Source organism: Lampris incognitus, chromosome 2 (assembly GCF_029633865.1).
Source record: "Lampris incognitus isolate fLamInc1 chromosome 2, fLamInc1.hap2, whole genome shotgun sequence".
NCBI classification, from domain to species: domain Eukaryota; kingdom Metazoa; phylum Chordata; class Actinopteri; order Lampriformes; family Lampridae; genus Lampris; species Lampris incognitus.
The window spans coordinates 90,734,329-90,755,704 of NC_079212.1; the positions used below are offsets into that span (position 1 = coordinate 90,734,329).

The 21,376-nt window shown below is 49.3% G+C and overlaps 1 protein-coding gene across 1 annotated transcript; it reads right to left on the minus strand.

The window, feature by feature from the left end:
- Positions 1–2,254: 2,254 nt before the first annotated feature.
- On the minus strand, positions 2,255–20,539 carry LOC130108057 (prostacyclin synthase-like). The gene is made up of 10 exons (XM_056274898.1): positions 20,442–20,539; positions 19,189–19,312; positions 16,069–16,244; positions 15,032–15,175; positions 13,455–13,582; positions 12,113–12,294; positions 9,159–9,297; positions 7,914–8,095; positions 7,043–7,194; positions 2,255–5,816 (listed from the first exon to the last, which is right to left on the minus strand). Exons 1-10 carry the CDS (start codon positions 20,504–20,506, stop codon positions 5,666–5,668), a joined length of 1,443 nt encoding a protein of 480 aa, XP_056130873.1. The 5' UTR covers positions 20,507–20,539; the 3' UTR covers positions 2,255–5,665.
- Positions 20,540–21,376: the final 837 nt, after the last annotated feature.

Genomic DNA, 21,376 nt, shown 5'->3' on the forward strand with positions numbered 1-21,376 from the left:
GGACACCACACAGATGAAGGCGGCTGAAGGGACGTGATACTTACAGGTCCTCCGTGCGTGCCGTTTCGCTGCGCCGGCAGCCCCCGCCGGCATGTTCGGAGCTGAGGAGCGGAAACTTGCAAATCGCGTGCTGATCTCCTGCGCCGCGCGGCGGGAGGCTGCGCTCACAGGCATGACGACCCGCGCGCCGTCATGTCTGACAATAACCGACGGACGCCTTCACGTCCACTCGGGTCCCGGTGCGACGGAACTGGGGGCGAATCAACAAGTTCGGAGTGGGGCGCGGTGGCGAGTGAATACTCGGGGCTACCTCCTCTCGGGCCGGACGCGGTGCGCGGGGGGCGGCGCGCTCTCTACAGGCTCCACGCAGCGGCACGGCCGATGCGTTTAACCCCTCCCCGGCGGGACGACTCGTCCACCAACAGCTCCTTTAGTTGGGAAGCTCCCGAGAGCGCACGCGAGCGAGGGGACGACGGGACATGGTGACTCAGTAAGCCGGTCCACCGCCAGCGGTATTTACATTTCAGTCTTGGCAGGATGAACGCCTGGCTCGGCTCCACGTAGAGATCAGGCTCACGGAACACTTGCTCACGACAAGGTGTCAGACCAGGACACGCATCTAAAGCCGTGTTCAACTTTGCGTGTCCGAGAGGAAGGATGCTTCTTTCTTCTCTCTCTTTTTTTTTAATTCTTTGTTGCCAAGCCTTGTCGTGTAACTTGACTTGAAGGCAGCCTACACCATATGAAGGTGGGGACCGACGGGCCAATGCTGCACCACTTGTTTTCCCAACAAGTCCTCCAACCCGTGCGACCACACAGGTCGCTCATCCTCTAATACGACCCACAGGAGCGGTTCCTAAATTAGCGCCCCTACCGGCCGCCGGAGATATGCCACAGATACTTTTCGCCTCTGCGCGTTGTGGGTTTTTAAAACAATGTTGGGAACGACAGAATATGCAGTCAGTGCGTTTTTGTGTTTTTCCGCTGTCTAGTATAGTAACCAAGACCCCGTTTACACTTGGGTTTAAAATGCGGGGTTTTTTTGCGATCGGACCACAAGTGGACAGAGCTAAATACAAGCGTAAACGACCACCAAGACGTTTTGTGAACCGGTTTCTCAAACCGCTTGCCGAGGGGGACGCATCTGACCACATATCTTTTGTAGTGTAAACGCTGATGCGTCCTGATGCGTCCCTGACAAGGACGGAACAGGAAATCTTCTTCTTCTTCGGAGTAACGAAATCTGATCACAAGTGGACGGACTTCTGCAGGACGCATTTGGAGACGCATGATAGACACGGGTGTAAACGGCGACGTGTCTCGCTGTCCACTTGTGAGCCGATCGCCGCAAACGCATTTTAAAACCAAGTGTAAACAGGGTCTAAGATCGCTACTGGCAGTACGTTTACCTATGAATGACGTCATAAGAGCTAACTTAACGTTAGCCAAAAGTTAGAAAGTCAGCTAGCGGTGACATTATAACCGCTATGTGACATTAAACTTTGCTTTTATTAATATTCGTTCTCGCGAGAGCTTATGGAAGGAGATCGCTTGTTGTTACAGGGAACGTAACGTGTTATAATTACGAAGGACCGCGAGGAAGTAGCTTAAAACGTCACTATAGGTCGTAATAAGCTGCTTGTACAAACGACCTATGGGGTCGTTTTTGGTGGAGGGCAGCCTGTTTCCCCCCTAAAACTGTAGTATACACTCAGCCTATACCAGTGGTGGCTTTTATTTTGCTGAAAAAACGTCATCAGCGGGGGCGGCTGCTGCTATTTTTTTGGGGGGGGGGCAACTTACCTTGGCGCAGCCCACCTGACAGCTGCGTTAATGTCCACACAGTCAAAGAGTTCTTAAGAAGGACAATGTAGCCTATAGATTTTATCAGGGTTGGTAGACGGTGGATGATTGACAGTCGAGACGAGGCGTCGTGGTGGGTGTGAACATGATTGACAGCCACGCGAATTATCCAACCGCATTAGATCAAAACACATTAAAACAATACCAATACGCTGCCAATAAAAGTGGGCGTGTCTGGGGCAGCACAGAACCGCGCCCCCTGGGGAATCTGAAGAAACCAATCAGACAGCAGCCTCAGGTCGCCTGCCCGTCACTAGTTTGAGGGCTTACATAAGGTTTGGTTTGACCGGCGCCCCTCATCCAGGAAGTATATGTATTCAGACAGGAAGTATATGTATTCAGACAGGAAGTATATGTATTCAGACAGGAACCAACCAAATACCACCTGAACCAATATTTAATGGCTGCTGACAGGCGCTCACAGGCTGACAAACACTTTTATTTAATCATTATTTGCATTGTACAACTAAACATGTTTAAGTGGGTTGGGGCGCCGCCCCGTACTGGCTAGCCGCCACTGGTCATCGGTTGTTTTCCAGATGACAGATAAGTCTAAACGTTCCGCTCGGCGTCGCCCTGCAGACAGCAACAGCAGCAGCGGCGGCGTGTCAGGGAGACAGATGTGTGGCTGGCTGTGTTTACAGTACAGCCAGTTCCCGCACCACACTGCACACGCACAGCCACGGCGACCCCCCCCCCCCCCGATGAACTTCCCACCACCCCCATCACCCTGCGCAATGCTGCACACATCTTCGCTTCAGCCCAGCTCTCAGCGGCACCCCTCGTTTTGGCCAATTTTACAAAAAAAAAGACAAAAACAAACAACACAAAACGTTGTGGGTTCACCAGTTTACCCCCAGCCCACAGCAGTGCAACACAAAGACAAAAACACACACATCCAAAACCTACACGACCTGCAAGAACACATCACTAAACTAAAAACAATAATACAATAAACCACTGTCCAGGAGAAGGAACGCCAGCCAGGAGGACTGTCGGAACTGCCGGTCTGCATGGGCTAGCGGTTAGCTTAGCCTGCCCCGCTTCCGCGTCCTGTCAGACCGCCCTCGGTGTTACCGGAACTGTCGGTCTGCATGGGCTAGCGGTTAGCTTAGCCTGCCCCGCTTCCGCGTCCTGTCAGACCGCCCTCGGTGTTACCGGAACTGCCGGTCTGCATGGGCTAGCGGTTAGCTTAGCCTGCCCCGCTTCCGCGTCTTGTCAGACCGCCCTCGGTGTTACCGGAACTGCCGGTCTGCATGGGCTAGCGGTTAGCTTAGCCTGCCCCGCTTCCGCGTCCTGTCAGACCGCCCTCGTTGTTTGCTCTACGGGCGCAGCTCCAGGCAGGGCCGTGGTCCCTGGGCCCACAGGACACAGCAGACCAGGCTCCCCCAGCCGATCCAGCGCCAGCTCTCCCAGCCGTCAAACCAAGACAAATTTAGACGCAGACACGGACAAATACCCTGCATGGACGCTACTGGATGAAGCCGTCGCGAAGGTAGATTCGCGCCGCCATCGTCCCACACCGGAAGTGGTGACTAAAACTAAGACATGCATGGTTCTCATGGATCAAATTAAATGAGCTTTTTACCCAAATTGTCTAAGAGAGTTTCTACAGCATGACGAGTTCATATACATTGGAATTTAGATTACATAAACATACTGTGGCGTGTTGATGTTGTTTAGACTCTCTTTAGGAGAAGAGTGACCGAGAGCGTTAGCGACTGAGGGATTAAGACTGATAATCTGGGCACCACATTCCCCGGAAAGACGGCCTCGTTTATTCAGGTCAGCCTCATAATCTAAAGGTGTGCGGAGTCTGACTCTTAACACTGACGCGCCCAGCCAATTAAAGTCACACCACACGAGTACACAGGCGTCATGGTCTTATTAAGAGTAATGTATTAACTTACTTTACAGGTGGCACACACTATACATGGAGAAAAGCAACCATATGAACATGTAAATGAAAATAAGTAAAAATACAAATACAAAAATAAATAGTCAAAATATATTTATAAGAGCAATTAAATGAAAGTAAATTGCTGAAATTCACTGCAAACAAATGCAACATCAGAAGGAAGACGTATGTCACATACTCTGACAAAGGTAACATTACGGCATATGTAACAGATTTACGGTGTCAATATGTTACACAAATTATAACAATTCTATCGTTACAACATCGTCTTAGCCGATAGGTGCTAAGGTGTGTAACAGTTAGCTAAGCGTGTTTGTCGAGGCACCTGCACATACATGGGCCGTGATGAAAGACAGCCGACTAAAAGGCCTTGAATGGAGCAGGGAACGTAGAGGCCAGGCAGGAGTGCTTTTTAGCTCTACTTCTGCTAATCAATACTTCAATTAAGCATGGAGGACAATTGCACACTAAGCATGGAAAAGTGTGTTTACCCACTGGTCCACTAGCAAGAAGCAAATTGTCGGGCAGCAGCGAGCTGAACTGGACCAGATCAGCATCCTTGCCATCGTTCTGGGCAGGCGGACTGGCATCCGAGCCAGCGGCAAGGCTCGATGTGACATTCAGGGCCGGCCGGCACCGACAGTGAGACGTCATGGTTCGATAGTGGCCTTCAAAAAGAATGACTAAACTGAACGGAGGCTGGGTTCTTCTGCATGTGACCTTTAGAAATCTAAGCCTGAGATTATCTTTTGACTTTTTAACGCAGAAGAAAGTTGGAGGCTGAAGGTGCCAGAGTAAGTTGGTCGTGTTTGAGGTAGATTCTTAGTAAGATTAGTGCTGGCTAGCTCAAAGCAAGCATCAAAGTGACGAGTTGGGAGCTTCTCAAAGCGGGGACCCACACAGAGAATAATACAGTTTGGAGGGCTGTCAATAAGGGGGGTGCGACATCAGAGCCTTTCAGTGACAGCATTTGGGTACAGAAGTAGACAGGTAGCACCAGTGATCAAATGTTCATGATCTAGAGGTTCGTTAAATTCAGAGTTTCAGATGCAGTGTTGGATAAGAGCGCTGAGAGCTTAGTTAATCAGAGATATAAGAAAGACTTGCCCCTTGCATACTGCAGCTTCAGCCCATCCTAGTGGCAGTGGGCCCTTTCAGGCTCATGAAGATAAGCCCTCCTTGGAATTTACAATTTTGCTAAGCTTTCAAGCTACTATCACCACGCGCTTCGGTTGTACATTTTTGCAATTCACAAAGTTGGTCCAATCATAACGTCAGCTTCCCCCCCCCCCTTTTTTTTTCTCCCCAATTGTACCCTGCCAATTGCTCCACCCTTTCGAACTCTGCCGATCCAGGGAGGGCTGCAGACTACCACATGCCTCCGCCGATACATGTGGAGTCGCCAGCCGCTTCTTTTCACCCGACAGTGACGAGTTTCGCCAGGACAGGTGCTCCGACCGACCAGAGGAGGCGCTAGTGTAGCGAGCAGGACACATACCAACAATCCGGCTTCCCACCCCCAGACACGGCCAATTGTGTCTGTAGGGACGTCCGACCAAGCCGGAGGTAACAAGGGGATTCGAACCAGCGATCTCCGTGTTGGTAGGCAACACCCGGACGCCCATAACTTCCGCTTTCTAACTGAGTCCATCTTAGCTGTCTAATTATGATCAGAACCTCATCGGGAACGTAGCGACGCCAGATATGTGCATCTTAATTATTATGCTCGGTGTGGGTCTCACAGTTAAGAGAAGGTAGCAGGTTACATCAGACATTATAGAACACAAAACAGGAACCTCGGAAGTTCACAAAAAAAGAAAATGTTGAAAAGTGCACCAGATTGTGTGTAACACGTTGCTCGTTTGATCGTCAGCACCCCCGGGTCTACTGCAAATGTTTACGTTTGGACCGGATGAGTAAGTCTCCTTCTGGCTGCAGCATGCCGAATCCATAGTGATCGGTGTTTACCTTGGGCATCTGAGCATTTGGGTCACAAAGCTCTATGTCGTAAAGCGATAAAACCATGTAGACAAACCTGGAAAACACACACACACACACACACACACACACACACACACACACACACACACACACACACACAAAGACAAAAAGTAGGCACTTAGAGAAGCTGTGCTGTATACAACATTAACAAAGCATAAACAACCCGAGTCTCAGGCTAGACAACAGTAAGATGTTGTTTTTAAAGGTACAATCCGCAACTGATGCACACAGGAGGCGTTAGGCCAAATTGTGTCCGGGCTGCCAAAATGTGTCCAGGTGACATCATCGCAATGCATTCCTGACATTCCTCTCTTGCTGTAGTCCGTACAGTCGTAATATTGCGGACAAAAGCAAGTTTAATAGTGTACTCTTTTTAGCTACATTGTACAATATGTACACAGGGTCACCTTTTATATTCAACTCGCAATTGTTTATATTAGGATATGTTTTTCGAAAAGCACAAAACAAAATCATTCTTTTAGGCGAAAGTTCATCTACTGGTTGATCACTTTGTTAGCTAGCTAGCTAAAGTTATGTAGCGTGGACGAGATTTTCAATAAAGATGTTCTATAAACATATTTTACATTAACTTGAAACGTCCAGTATTTGCCATGATATGTTTTTTGACATCAATGACAAGTTTGCTAGCTGGCTAGCAACCCAAAGGGTCTCGAAATGTTATTTTAAACAACCAGATTTTCCTGAACCAAGATTGCATTGCTGACAAATTGTTGACAAATTTTCACCTGCACCTACCAGCAAACGGGTGAAAAGTTTCAAGTTGTACATAACAAGTTACGTCCACAATTATGTCCATCTGTCTGTCCGCTCATCCTCATAATTATGGACGTAACTTTTCCCCCCCCCCGTTTGTGGGAGGTGCAGGTGAAAGTTTGTTGACAATTCTGTGCATGTCGTTGACATTTATCCATGGTAAATCTTGTAGGCATCGCGAAAAATATGCCATTGGCAATAGCACACACCAACGAAGAAGAAACTGGTATGACTACAGCAGTAGAAACCGGAAGTCAGTGGACTACCATTATGCACAGAGCCGATGCCATATCACTTTCAATTTGTTTTTAGGTTTGCAGTTGTTTCTGTTTCTCAGACAACTTTACAATTGTGACATAAGTCACGGGTCTTGTCGTCAGTAGAGCGTGTGTTGTCACAGCACGCCACGTAGCCGTGGCAGTGCACGCCATTACGGACTGCACCTTTACGTAAAGGTCTATGAGGCTCTGAGCCTGGCACACTTACTGTCTGATGGTATTTATGGCAAATTGCTTCCCTATGCAGCCATTGGTTCCTGCACCCCACGGCATCGTGGAATACTTCAACCGTCTCCCTCCTTTGTAAAATTCCCTCTTCTCTGATCCATCGTCGTTCAGGAAACGGTCATACTTGTATTTCTGGGGAGACACATTTGCAGGTAGCGAACATTAGACATTACTAATAATTTCCCTTACAAAACCCCTTTTTATTCTTTCAATTTTCCTGTCTGGTTGCATGTCGGATGCGTCCTGGTCGCTGCACTAGCGCCTCCTCAGGTCGGTCAGAGCGCCTATTCAGGGGGGAGGGGATACTGGGGGGAATAGCGTGATCTCCCATGCACTATGCCCCCCCTGGTGAAACTCCTCACTGTCAGATGAAAAGAAGCGGCTGGAGACTCCACACGTATTGGAGGAGGCATGTGGTAGTCTGCAGCCCTCCCTGGATCGGCAGAGGGGGTGGAGCAGCGACCGGGACAGCTCAGAAGAGTGGGGTAATTGGCCAAGTACAATTGAGGAGAAAAAGCAGGAAACCCCCCCCTCCAAAAAAAAAATTCATTAATGTCGTCTTGTTACTTCCTTCCCATCCCTATTAGCTGTGTTTCTGTTCCCGTGCCTGGATAATCCCGCAGTGCTTCCCGCTTCTGGTTTCATTTTCCCTGAGTAATCCATGGGTTAGTTTCTGTGCAGGCATGATTTGTGCTTATCACAAACAGCCATGAAAACACTAATTCCTTACATGCTTATGGTTTGTCTGCTGCTTGTCACCTAAGCTGCAACGACTGCTCTGAGCGACAGTATAGTGGACCTCAGATGAAGGGGCATAACAGTAGTCAATTTCACAGGACAGGGCTGCAAACCTGCGGTTCATGGTGAATCTCAGGGTCCATTTGAGGGCTGATGAAGGGGAATAAGCAAATTCGGTCTCCCTTCCGAAGCAGGTACTCCCGGCCGTCGGCCATGTGGAGGGTCTTTTCCTGCACCACCTCTCTGGTGATGAAGGGAGCAGCAGTGAGTCTCAGCGTCTCTTCCAGGGCGCTATCTGGAAGTCACACAGGGCGGGATAGCTACTATGAATACTCACACACAACTTCTCAAAAGACAAAACACCCTCACATACACGTTTGCTCACGTGTGTATGTTTGTTAAGACCACCTGCAGAACTACGACATGTCGAACATTGTACTCGGGTTTTATTGCATCCGTTAATTTGCACATTGTAGGTTGCGCTTTTTTGCCATCTTGGTCTCCTTTTACTTCGCTTTTAGTTGTATCCTCCTCTTGCTAATTCTTGTGTTTTTCATGTTGTACACTAATACTTATGACAAATGAACAACAGTGTCAACTATAAGGCTAGGCTAACTGCTAGCCCATGCAGACTGGCCGCTCCGGTAACACTGGCGGCGGCCTCGCCTGGCCTTGACTGTGTTTTAGTGTCGTCGTGTGCGGGGAGGTGTGTCGAAGGTGTCTGGCTGGGAGAGCTGGCGCTGGATCGGCTGATGGAGCCAGGTCTGCAGCGTCCGGTGGGCCCAGGGACCACGACCTTGCCGAGAGCTGCACCCGAGGAGGAAACACCGAGGGCGGTCTGACGGGATGCGGAAGCGGGGCGGGCTAAGCTAATTGCTAGCCCATGCAGACTGGCAGCTCTGACAGTCCTCCTGGCAGGCGTTCCTTCTCCTGGACAGTGGAATTTTTGGACCGTGTGGCACTGAGTAGACTGTGTTGTTGACTTGTTGGTGTATTTTTTTTCTTTTGCTCCTCTGTTTTTGTATGTTTTTGGTGGTGTCCTTTTTGGGAGATTTTGGATGCGTGTTTTTGTCTTTTGTGTCACACTGCTATGGGAAACGGAATTTCATTTCTTTTGTGTACGCAGGTACATGAAAGAAACGACAACAAATAGTTCCTGATTCCTGATAAGGCTTGATGACACAGTATAAACCTATATTCTTTACATGCATAAGCAAAACAAATACATCTTCAAAATGCAATTCCGTATTCTATTTTTTTGTCATCAAAAAAACAAAACAAATCAAAGAAGAAAAAAATCACGGGTCCTTCGTCCTATAAAATCCTCATCTTCATGCAAACAGGACTAACGGGCTCACCAAACATGGGGGTATGTGCGTGTCTGTCCAGCAGAGAATTCTGGGAGATGCTGCCGAATTCCCTCTTCACAGCCACCAGGGCCTCAGGATGTGTCAACAGGTAACCCAAGAGCCAAAACGCAGTGGGACCGACGTTGCCCTGGAAACAAACAAAGCACGCCATAATATCACTGGCATGAAAACATTTTGTCATTTCCTGCACAGGCTGTAGTTTCAGGTTAGAAAATTATATGCATGCACACACACACACAGATTCATATCTGTCTTCTGCTCCCAACAAAGAACAGTTTCCTTCTGTGCTTCAATTACATCCCAAGCCCCTGATGAATTATGCAGCGCATTGTGCTGACAAGGTAAAACAGAATCGCTCCCTTTCATGTGTCTGGGATGAAGAGCCGTGCTCTGGGTAGTCTCCCCCACTAAGTGCAGCATTTTAATGGTTCGCTTAAAAAGGAGAGCCATTGGCAACCCACGGACGGTCCCCTGCCATCTGCCTGTGAAGGGACCGAGGACAGGTCAGTGAATTTAGACCACTGGACACCATGACGTCATCAGCGATAAAGACACCAAAAATGTGAATACTGTGGAAACATTGAAAAACTTGCTCAAGCGATACATCTCCAACGGCAAATAAACAACTATCTCAAACAGGTGCCGACTGATTTCCTAACGTCACTGACAACAACATACATCATCCACCTCTTCTCATCTCATCATCAGCTGCTTCTCCGGGGTCGAGTCGCGGTGGCAGCAATCTAAGTAGGGCACTCCAGACGTCCCTCTCCCCAGCAACGCCCTCCAGCTCCTCCTGGGGGATCCCAAGGCGTTCCCAGGCCAGACTGGACATGTAGTCCCTCCAGCGAGTTCTGGGTCTATCCCGGGGTATCCTCTCAGTTGGACGTGCCCGGAAAACCTCCAAAGGAAGGCGCCTAGGAGGCATCCTAATCAGATGCCCGAACCGCCTCAACTGGCTCCTTTCGATGCAAAGGAGCAGCGGCTCTACTCCGAGCTCCCTCCGGATGTCCGAGCTCCTCACCCTATCTCTAAGGCTGAGCCCAGACACCCTACGGAGGAGGAAGCTCATTTCAGCCGCTTGTATCCGCAATCTCACCCTTTCGGTCCCAAAGCTCATGACCATAGGTGAGGGTTAGAACGAAGACTGACTGGTAAATTGAGAGCTTTACCTTCCGGCTCAGCTCCCTCTTCATCACAACGGTCCAGTACAACGTCCGCATTACTGCTGATGCTGCACCAATCCGCCCGTCAATCTCCCGCTCCATCCTACCCTCACGCGTGAATAACACCCCGAGATACTTGAACTCCTTCACTTGAGGCAACAACAACTCATCCCCAACCCGGAGGGAACAATCCACCATTTTCGGGTAGAGAACTATGGCCTCAGACTTGGAGGTGCTGACTCTCATCATCCATCTCGGATGCATCATCCAGCCAGTTAAAATATGTCACACAGTTCTGCAGCACACATTTTAGCTACACAGCACACTACGTTTCGGCTCACAATTCATACAAGTACATTATGACGTCATACATTAGGACGTTTGATTCACTGTCTCTGAAAACCACCTGCAATAAACACCCAATTAAGTCAGAATTTCTTAACAATACCCTTTTCCCTGAAACAACACTCAGATTATTAAGATTATTTAGAGAAAGCCATTAAAAAAAACGATTCACACTCACCGATTGTGAGCCCAAATATAAATAAGTAGAAATGGCTCAGGGTGGCAAGTGTGGGCAAAGTCGACTTGATCCCTTTAGGGTAACCCATGTTCTGGAGTGGTAACCTGAAAGTCCCTTGACATAACAAACACTAAGTGAGACAAACCGCTGGGACTCATGAAGCCTGCCGACAGCAAGGGACTAGAATGAAGCTAAATACCACCATCCTGTGGTCAAATGAGGTACTACATGTCAACTCACGGAAACGATAACATTGAGCATAGTCACCCATCCATCCATCCCTGCTGGAGGTGGGGGTTAGCGCATCTCAGCAGGCATTGTGCAGAAAACAAGGACGGGTGAACAGATCGGATAACCAGTCCACCCCCCCCCACACACACACACACACACACACACCATTCCCACCTATGAACAACGTAGAGACTCCAGTTCAGCTAGCATGCATGTCTTTGGACTGTGGGAGGAAACCCATATAAACACAGAGAGGACATGCAAACTCCACACAGGTGGACTGGACTCAAACCCAGGACCCTCTGCCTGTGAGGGGATGCTGCTAATCCAGAAGCCACAACTGGTAATACTTTACAATAAATGTATTACACTGTGCAAACCTATCAGCTAATGTACGGAAAATAAGTAACCACACAATATTAGTCTTAGTGTTTATTATTAAAGTAGATTGGTGGTTCTCAATCAGGTCCTCATGTCCCAGCAGTACTGCTGGTTTTCTATTCTGCCAGGTGGTTTTCGTTGCATTCAACTGCTGTTCCGGCTCCCCGGCCTCCAATCAGGGAGGCTTTACACCTGGAACAACAGCCGAATGTAACACAAAGCACCTGGCAGAATAGAAAACCAGCAGTACTGGTGGGACCTGAGGACCTGATTGAGAACCGCTGATGTAGATAACCTCGCCTTTTGTTCACATCACGCCCTTTTCTTTCAAGCGGGAGTGGTGAGAAGGCAACATCCACAGACAAAGCAAATAAAGAGAATGAGAAATTCTGCGTGTGCTGCAACCCGAATTTCACAATCCTGTAATTCGAGCCCTGAATCTTTATATTTTCGTGTGTTTTTTTTTAAACCCTCTCACATCTGTCTCCACATGTCCTCCGGTGCTTCAGATGGCTCCTGTCCAGGACAGCTTGCAGCTGGCTGCTCCACGCTCCAATGGGAGCTGCAGACCGACCAATAGACCGCCAGCCCACCCGGACGCCCCGAATTAGGCCCCCTTCTCTCTCGGAGAGCTGACTCACCTGTGTGGCCCAGAGCTGCAGCAGCACAGCTTTCTTCTGCGCCTCCTCGTCGGCCCCTTCCTCCTGCAGGAGCTGCCTGTAGCTGTGAAGCCAAGGGCTGGACCCACAGTCCTCCGCCAGCCCGGCTGAAGCCAGGAGCTCCCAAAGAGTCTCCCGCACCCTCTGGGCCGTCTTTTTCTCCTCTGAGAGACGCGCACGCGCGCACACACACACACACACACACATTAGTCAGCGAGTGTGTCACAGACAAACAGTACAGACGAGATGAGGACAAATGCGATCGATCCCAGCATTTGCAGTGGGACTAAAACGCCGGATGAATAAATAATAATAATAATGATGATGAATCAATCTTACATGGCGCTTTTCTAACACCCAACGTGGCAGATAAACACAACACCAACATACAGGGAAGGATGGGAAGGGGGGCTACGAGAGGGGGTGTACTCTCCCACTTACACACACACACACCGCAAGCTTGTGCGCCAGAGTTGTGACAACACCAGAGGATCAACAATGTTACATTATATATATAACATATTGTTATAGAACATATTGTTATGGAACAATATGTTTTATATATATATATATATATATATATATATATATATATATATATATATATATATATATATATATATAACACATGGCCCTGTGGTGGCCTGGCGGCCCGTCCAGGGTGTCTCCCCGCCTGCCGCCCAGCAACTGCTGGGCTAGGCTGCAGCCTCCCCGCCACCCCGACAAGATAATGGACGGATGGATGTATAATACAGGGTGGACGACGGGAGGAACCCAGGATCATGCGCTATTAACACACCACGGGTGGAGGTCAGCATGGGCGGGGAGAGTTGGGGCAGGCTGCGGAGAAGGGGAAGAGCTCGTCATGACTCCATCAGCTCAGCCCCGCAAGGCTCGGGGACGGAAGCTGAGTCGACGCAGCTCTGTCATCGCTCCGAGGCGCTGGGGGTACGCGTAACCGTCGCCGTGGCAACCGCCAAACAAGCCCGCGGGAACTCCGGCGGCCCGTGACGTCATAGCGGATCCGCTTAAACACAACGACAAATGTAAACACACTCGACACTGCGACTACGTGACGTCGTCCCGCTAAATCCTTGACGAACTGCTTTCGCTCAGCTCGCGCTGCGACCCCGGGGGACGTTGTGTTTTTTTTTAAACTCTCGCATGAGTCACGTTTTTGTGTCATCGCGGAGATTTAGTCACCCCCGTCCCGAGGCACCCAGCAACCCCCGGCGCAGAGGGGGGCCTGTTTGGGGAAAACGACGACGACATTTGGACCATTTTGCACAGCTGTCATTCCGGGACGGCGTCCGCGTGCGCTTACCTGGTTTCAGGGTGGCCCTCGCCATTTTAGTCAAGAGGCGGTCGAATTTGCGGTATTCGTCATAGACATGCGCCGGGTCTGTCCCGTTGTTGTTCTGCTCCCCTCCAAAAAGCGTGAGGTAGCCGGCCCTGCGGGGACAGGCAGAGCTGGAATGTGTGTGGGTGGACGTATACACGTAGCACACGAATGACAAAATTACGGTCAGAGGTAAAAAGAATGGGGGAAAAACAACCAAACAAACAAGTAAATAAAACACTTGATCTCATAGAAAGCTGTAAATTTCCACTTGATGGGAAGATAGCCATCCCACACGGGCGTCTAGCGTGATAGCCATCTCCTACGTGCTCTACTAGCACGACCAAGCCGGCCATTTTGATGCAAATATATGGCAGGCAGGTCTATATGGCGGCAGGTCCTGCCGCTCCCTGAATGCTCCTAAAATCGCATATATTTGCATCAAAATGCGATTCAGAACAATGGCACAAAAAAGGTTACGATAAGATCTCCCAAAAAAACGACCACGAGCGGTCAAAATGACCGCGCGTAATTTGCGCGTCATGTCGCTATTGATGACGTGTGTTGGTGGCGTCATTTCCTTCGAGAAGTTCGTTGCTCTGTCCTAGAAACACACTAGCGCCCTCTAGTGGAGAGGAATAGTCTAAACTTGATGTGTGATTATGTCCAACATGTCTGGTCCCAGACGCCGCTACAGAGGCACCATTGCTACCACCGAGGCGCTGCAGTGTTTACAGGCGTTGGACAGCGGCCATTTTGAATTACTTGAAAAATAGTATTGAAGTTGTTAAAATGTTAATTTTGGTGTCAGTCGTTTCCTAACAGACATACTGACATATGCAATGCATTAATATCTCAATTGGGTATTTATCTTGATGTAACCGGTTATTTTCTTGCCCGGTGCGGGATTCGATACGGGGTGTATTGCACCACAAGGCGACATCACTAACCGCTCGGCTAAAGGGTCAGACCCGTTAACTGGGGACTAATGTGTCTTATTAGTAGTTTACAGTATTATAGTTGTTAAAATGTTAATTTCTGTGTCCGTCGTTTCCTAACAGACTTGCGCACTAACATGCGCAGTGCGTTAACCTCTCACTTGGGCATTAATCTTGACAGAATACAGAGTTTAAAAACCGGCGGTCATTTTGACCGCCCGTGGTCGTTGTGGGTAAGAGTGAAATCCAGGTCACTCTAGTTAAAGTCAACGGCTAGTTTCCCTCTGGCCCACCCGGACTGCGGCATGTCCTAGTGGAGGACGTCACCCAGTAACGGTGAACTTCACCGTCATGTCCTACTTCGCCGTTCACATGACTCCTTCCAACTTCCCGCTCCTCCTGGGGATTAACTTAACTCCTCGTAAAGAAAACAAGCCAAATCCGTTTGCAGTGCATCGATCCCATCAGCAGGAAGCACGACGCTCAGTATTTGTTTGAAGCGATGTGTCACCGCACATCCCCCCCCCGCTGTTTACAAGCAGGGAATCATGAAAGCGGGCTGTTGTGTAAACTGTTTAGCCGACGCTTTGGTACTGCTGGGATATGGGGTGAGCGCCTTCATACCTAAAGAGCAGGCTGTACGACAGACCGAACAGTCCTTCCACCTTCCAGTCCGTCTCCTTCTGGGGCGTCTCCGCTCTCAGCAAGGCCTGGAGGTTCTTGTGCATGGTGCCGGTAAGGCAGCTTAGACTGGCCCCCTGGAAGTACCTGAAGTTGTAGGGCACGATACAGACAGAGGTTGGCAGTGCCATAAACAACGCCACAACCTGTGAAGCCCTGCCGCATGTTTTCCCCCAAAACAGAAAAGAAGAGGAGTCTCACGTGGGCAGTGGACAAAAGCTGTGTAGATAACATCTGGCTGCCCGACGTTTGATAAGGTGGTGCAAATCGTCGTGCTGTACGCATGGTGTGTGCGCGCGTGCGCGTGCGCGTGGTGGGGAGTAACTTGCTAACATGCCAAACAAGTAATTCATGAGAATTTCATATTAGTTGGATTTCCTTGAAATGGAAACATGATATGAACTGCCACGACGATTACCGCCGTGTTGTTTGACGCCTTTTCCTTGTACGAGCCAATGCAGAATTCCCCCCAGTTTTATCCGGCCAATTACCCCAAACTGCTCCACCCCCCTCCGCCGATCCGGGGAGGGCTGCAGACTGCCACGTCTCCTCCGATGCATGTGGAGTTTCGCCAGGGGGACGTAAGCGCGTGGGAGGATCACGCTATTCCCACCCAGTCCCTCCCCCCCGAACAGGCGCCCCGACCGACCAGAGGAGGCGCTAGTGCAGCGACCAGGACACATACCCACATCCGGCTTTCCACCCACTGACACAGCCAGTTGTGTCTATAGGGACGTCCGACCAAGCCGGAGGTAACACAGGGATTCGAACCGGCGATCCCCGTGTTGGTAGGCAACAGAATAGACCGCCGCGCTACCCAAACGCCCCCCACCCCATACAGAATTTTTAAACAGAATCAAAATTTACAGCAACTGGTTTTCTTCTCAAGGTTATCTGGAAGTTTCTGGAGAATTCCCAAGGCCATGAAAAGAGACAGCTGTGTTCAGCGTGCCTTGTCCTACAAAGTAACGAGGACGTACTGTTCCATCATTGTCTTGGCCCTAGCAGGCTTGTGATGGGGGAGCTCCAGGCTGAAGATGCGGTCCATGAGAAGCTGTGCGTAGCGGGTGAAGTCCAGGGAAACGGGGTCCTGGATGACGGCGTCGTATGAGTGGGGGTCCAGCAGCACGGTCACATAACGCCCGGCCACACGCACCTGTCGGCCATAAATACCATAATGAAAGGGTGAGACAGGAACGCTGTAAATGGGCTCGTTTCTATATGTTGACCTCCCTCTTAACACGTAATAACCACCACGAGCATGCCGGTACCTGCCAAATAGTGAGCGCCACGAGGTCAAAGCTGGAGGAGAGAATGTGCCCCGGATGTTGTGACGGAGTTAGATTCTGCACTGCGGTTAATGTACACTGCTCAAAAAAATAAAGGGAACACCTAAAAACACAATATAGACCTCGATGAATGAAATATTTCAGCTGAAAATCTTTATTTATTAGACAGAGGAATGTGTTTAGAGCAAAATAACCTAAGAATGATCAATGGAAATCAAAATCATTAGCCCGTTAAGGTCTGGATTCAGAATCATACTCAAAATCAAAGTGGAAAATGAGAACATAGGCTGATCCAACTTCTGTGGAAATTCTTCAAGACGATTCACAATGAGGCTCAGTAGTGTGTGTGGCCTCCACGTGCCTGTATGCACTCCCTACAACGTCTGGGCATGCTCCTGATGAGACAACGGATGGTCTCCTGAGGGATCTCCTCCCAGACCTGGATCAGGGCATCGGTCAACTCCTGGACAGTCTGTGGTGCGACATCGCGTTGGCGGATGGTACGAGACATGATGTCCCAGAGGTGCTCGATTGGATTCAGGTCTGGGGAACGTGCAGGCCAGTCCATAGCATCAATGCCCTCGACATACAGGAACTGCTGACACACTCTGGCCACATGAGGACGAGCATTGTCATGCATGAGCAGGAACCCAGGGCCCACTGCACCAGCATATGGTCTGACAATGGGTCTGAGGATCTCATCCCGGTACCTAATGGCAGTCATGGTACCTCTGGCTAGCACGTAGAGGTCTGTGCGGCCCTCCAAGGATATGCCTCCCCAGACCATCACTGACCCACCGCCAAACCGGTCATGCTGGAGGATGTTGCAGGCAGCAGAACGTTCTCCACAGCGTCTCCAGACTCTCTCACGTCTGTCACATGTGTTCAGTGTGAACCTGCTCTCATCTGTGAAGAGCACAGGGCGCCAATGGCGAATCTGCCAACCAAAATGTTCTCTGGCAAAGGTCAATCGGGCTCCACGGTGTTGGGCTGTGAGCACAGGCCCCAATTGTGGACGTCGGGCCCTCATACCATCCTCATGCATTCTGTTTCTCACTGTTTGAGCAGAAACCTGCACATTAGTGGCCTGTTGAAGGTCGTTTTGTAGGGCTCTGGCAGTGCTCCTCCTGTTCCTCCTTGCACAAAGGACAAGATAGCGGTCCTGCTGCGGGGTTGTTGTCCTCCTGCGGCCCCCTCCACGTCTCCTGGTGTACTGGCCTGTCTCCTGGTACCTCCTCCATGCTCTGGACACTGTGCTGGGAGACACATCAAATCTTCTTGCCACAGCACGCATTGATGTGCCATCCTGGATGAGCTGCACTACCTGAGCAACTTCTGTAGGTTGCAGATACCGCCTCATGCCACCTCTAGTGGTGAGGGCACTAGCAAAATGAAAAACTAACCAAAGATCGGCCAGAAAAGATGAGGACAGGCAAATGGTCTGTGGCCACCACCTGCAAATCCATTCCTTTTATAGGGGTTGTCTTGCAAATTGTCTAATTTCCACCAGGTGGAAATTAGACAATTTACCAACAGGTGAAATTGATTCACAAATCAGTGTTGCTTCCTAACTGGACAGGTTGATATCTCAAAAGTGTGATTGACTTAGAGCTACATTGCATTGCTTATGTGTTCCCTTTATTTTTTGAACAGTGTATATGACATGATACGGCAGCCCGGCGTGTTGAGTCTACAATAACGCATATGAATTTATTAACCCTCACTATAGGTGGCTGCATTTTTGATGGCCAGTCCTAAAAAGAAAACCCCGTTCTTCAAATCTCTTTGGAACTTTGTCCACTGATTCAAAGGTATTTAAATTAGTGCCCCACTACAACACTTGCTGCGTCCTGTGGACCCAGGGCCCAGGGACCACGGCCCTGCCTGGAGCTGCGCCCGAGGAGGAAACACCGAAGGCGGTCTGACAGGACGCGGAAGCGGGGCAGGCTAAGCTAACTGCTAGCCCACGCAGACCGGCAGTTCCGACGGTCATCATGGCGTTCGCTCTCTTGGACAGTGATTTGTTTTGTTTTTTTATGTTGGATACGTGTTTTGTAGTTCTTGTGGTTTTGGATATGTGTGTTCTTGTGGTTTGGATATGTGTTTTTCCTCCTTGTTTTGCACGGCTGTGGGCTGGGGGAAAACGGTATTTCGTTTCATTTTATGTGCGCAGGCCTGCATGGAATGAAATGACAAATATGTTCGATTCCCGATTCCTGGCTTTGTAGATCAGGGCTCCAAAAAACAACCTGATACTATGTTGCACAGGGGCAATTCCCTTACAAAAAATTAGTACACTTGAAGTTTATTTTATTAAGTAAACGTCAAGTAAAGTTCCAAGTTCAAGTAAAGTCCAAGTATATGTACTAGTAGTATACTTGTACGAACACTTAAGTATCATTTTGTTTAGTATATCTCTGATAAGTACTTAAAAAGTAAACTGAAAGTATACTCACTAATTTTTTTTGTTTAAAATAAGTATACTAATAGTACACTTGAATAAACTGCTGTTTTGTTTGTTTTTTGTAAGGGATGGCACACTCTTCAGTGGATACTATACGTTCCTTACATGGTATATAATCTGGTGCAGTTCCCTTCATTACAGCGTGGGCCAGACACCTCTGGATGGGCAACACGTCTTTTTTTCTGTTTGCACGCTTCTTTAGATCCTAGCAATGACTCGTCATAGACTGCTGGGAAATTGAAAAGCACACCTCGGAAATGATAGCGCCTCTTGTCACCGTCGCCATAATACAGTTCAAAAGCCCCTCAGCACAGTATGTCAGCCACGTTCCTCATCCCTGTTCTCACCGTGAAAATGTCTCCGTGCTTCAACTTCATTCGACTCAAGAACTTGGCGGCATCTTTTCCGAATTCAAGTGCATGGCCTAACCATGGAATAACTCCTTTGTCTAAGGGAGGATCCCTCTTAGACCTGAAAACAAAAAAAAACAAACCCAGAATAACGTCGTTTATTTCTGCTTAAATGTAGGAAGTACACTCGCTTTACAATGAAGAGGCCTTTACAGTAGCCTTGATTACTGTACTTGATAGGTCACCTAACTTATCATGAAACCATTACCGAGATGCCCGGCTGTAAACGCTCCACCGCCAGACAGCATCCGGATGTGGGCCACTTCAGGCGCTGATGCGGCACTGATGGCCTTCTTCTGGCCCTGACAAAACGGATGTGAGCCTGAAGTGGCCCACATGTATAATAGCAAATACGGCCCAAATGTGCCAAGTCAAATGTTGGCCTTTTTTTTGGCAAAGATGCGGTGCTCTGGGCAACGTGTGATCTGGATGTGACCCTGAAGTGGCCCGTGGGGTAAATGGTGAATATGGCCCAAATATCACTAAACAAATATGGACCACATTTGGCAAATATGTGGCACATGCGACATTGCTACGGCTTGGTTCTGGCAAACAGGAGCGGACCGCCCAAGTGCCGTCATTCCACACGGTATGTGGTCTGGTTGAAGTGTCGGGTTTGGGACGGGCCCGGGCCACAGCAATTTTGCTATCTGGGCTTCATCATCCACTGCTTCTATACTGTGGTAGTCCATTATTAAAGCCAAGAAGCCCAGAAATACACCTGTTCCCCCAAACACACTAAGAGAATGGCAACCTGTTCATTCAGTGTGTTGCCCACTGAGGCAAATCTGTATTTTGTGACAACGGGCTATACAAATAAAATGGACTTGGCTTGACTAAACACACCACACAAATATACACCCGCGACTGTGACTCCCGGTTTAAAGCGTACTTAACTATCTACTCCAGCGGGACCAGGGCGCCACTACAACGCCCTTCTCCCCCATCAGAGGATGAACAGGATAATGTCACTTAGGCGTGACAAGTACATGAAAAGCCTCCAGGTTCATCAATGTGTAACAAAGTATCCGCAGGAAGCTCGGCGCTACAACTGGTGTAGGAGAAAGTAGTTCTCCCGTCTGGTAGCAACAGTACCGGTATCAATGGTGCCAATGTCAACGCAAGTAAAAAATAATAAAAGATAAAATAAAAACGCACGCATGCGCTGAAAAGCAGAATTAAACACTTACCTCGACCGTTTAGTGAAAATCAAGTAGAGGAGGACAGCGGCGATAGTGAGCGTGACCCAAATCATGGCGCGTGTAATCCGTCCGCAGCGCGTCTCGCTTGCGGCCGCAGGGAGTCGTAGCGCCCCGACACGGCCCGTGTGTCACTTTATACCGCGCCGCCTGTGACGTCACTGGGTTGCCCCTTATCAGCTGGGGCGGGGGCTGGGGCGGGGGGAGAGGGGCAAAGGGCGCTCCCGGCTCGGTCAGGTTTCATCGGAAATGAGCGGCCCGAGCCCAAAAGAAAGCCAATAGCGATTCGTCAGTGGGTCGCTGTCTTTCAAACGTCCCAAAATTTGGCAATTTTGAAACAGGATACCTGCACGCGCCCACGTACACCTAAATATGTGTAGACAGACGCACGAGTGAGCTCCTCTTACTCATCCATGTCCGCGTAAAGCTTCCTCGGTGTCACACGGTTGACACCCGCCACTGTCTGATGACGACTCAATTCAGGACACAGTGATGGTCCATGTGTAACAGCATGTCTAGCAGACGCACCAACTGGGCCATCAGAACATTTCGGCTTCACCCGTCCAGAAAGTTCTTGGCACCATTTCCCCATCATTTAAATGATTTATGGTCACCGTTATTTCACAGCAGATTTTCAGAAAGTTTGTGATACACTTTGGCAACCATCCAAGGGCGTCGGAACCAACCCCCTCTCAATGTGGGGGAGGAGGTGAAAAAGTCCCCCCCCCCCAATAAACAAGAACATCCGCTATCATATATTGGACATCCCACAATATGTAAAAGTATTCGTTATTAACACAGTCCTCATTTCAGAGGACTGTGTTCTGGTAGTCTGGTGACTTCATAACGTGTCGCTAAGGTGTTGGGTAACTTTGCTAGCTAGGTTAGCTGAATATGAGAAATGAAAACGTTGCATCCACTACAGC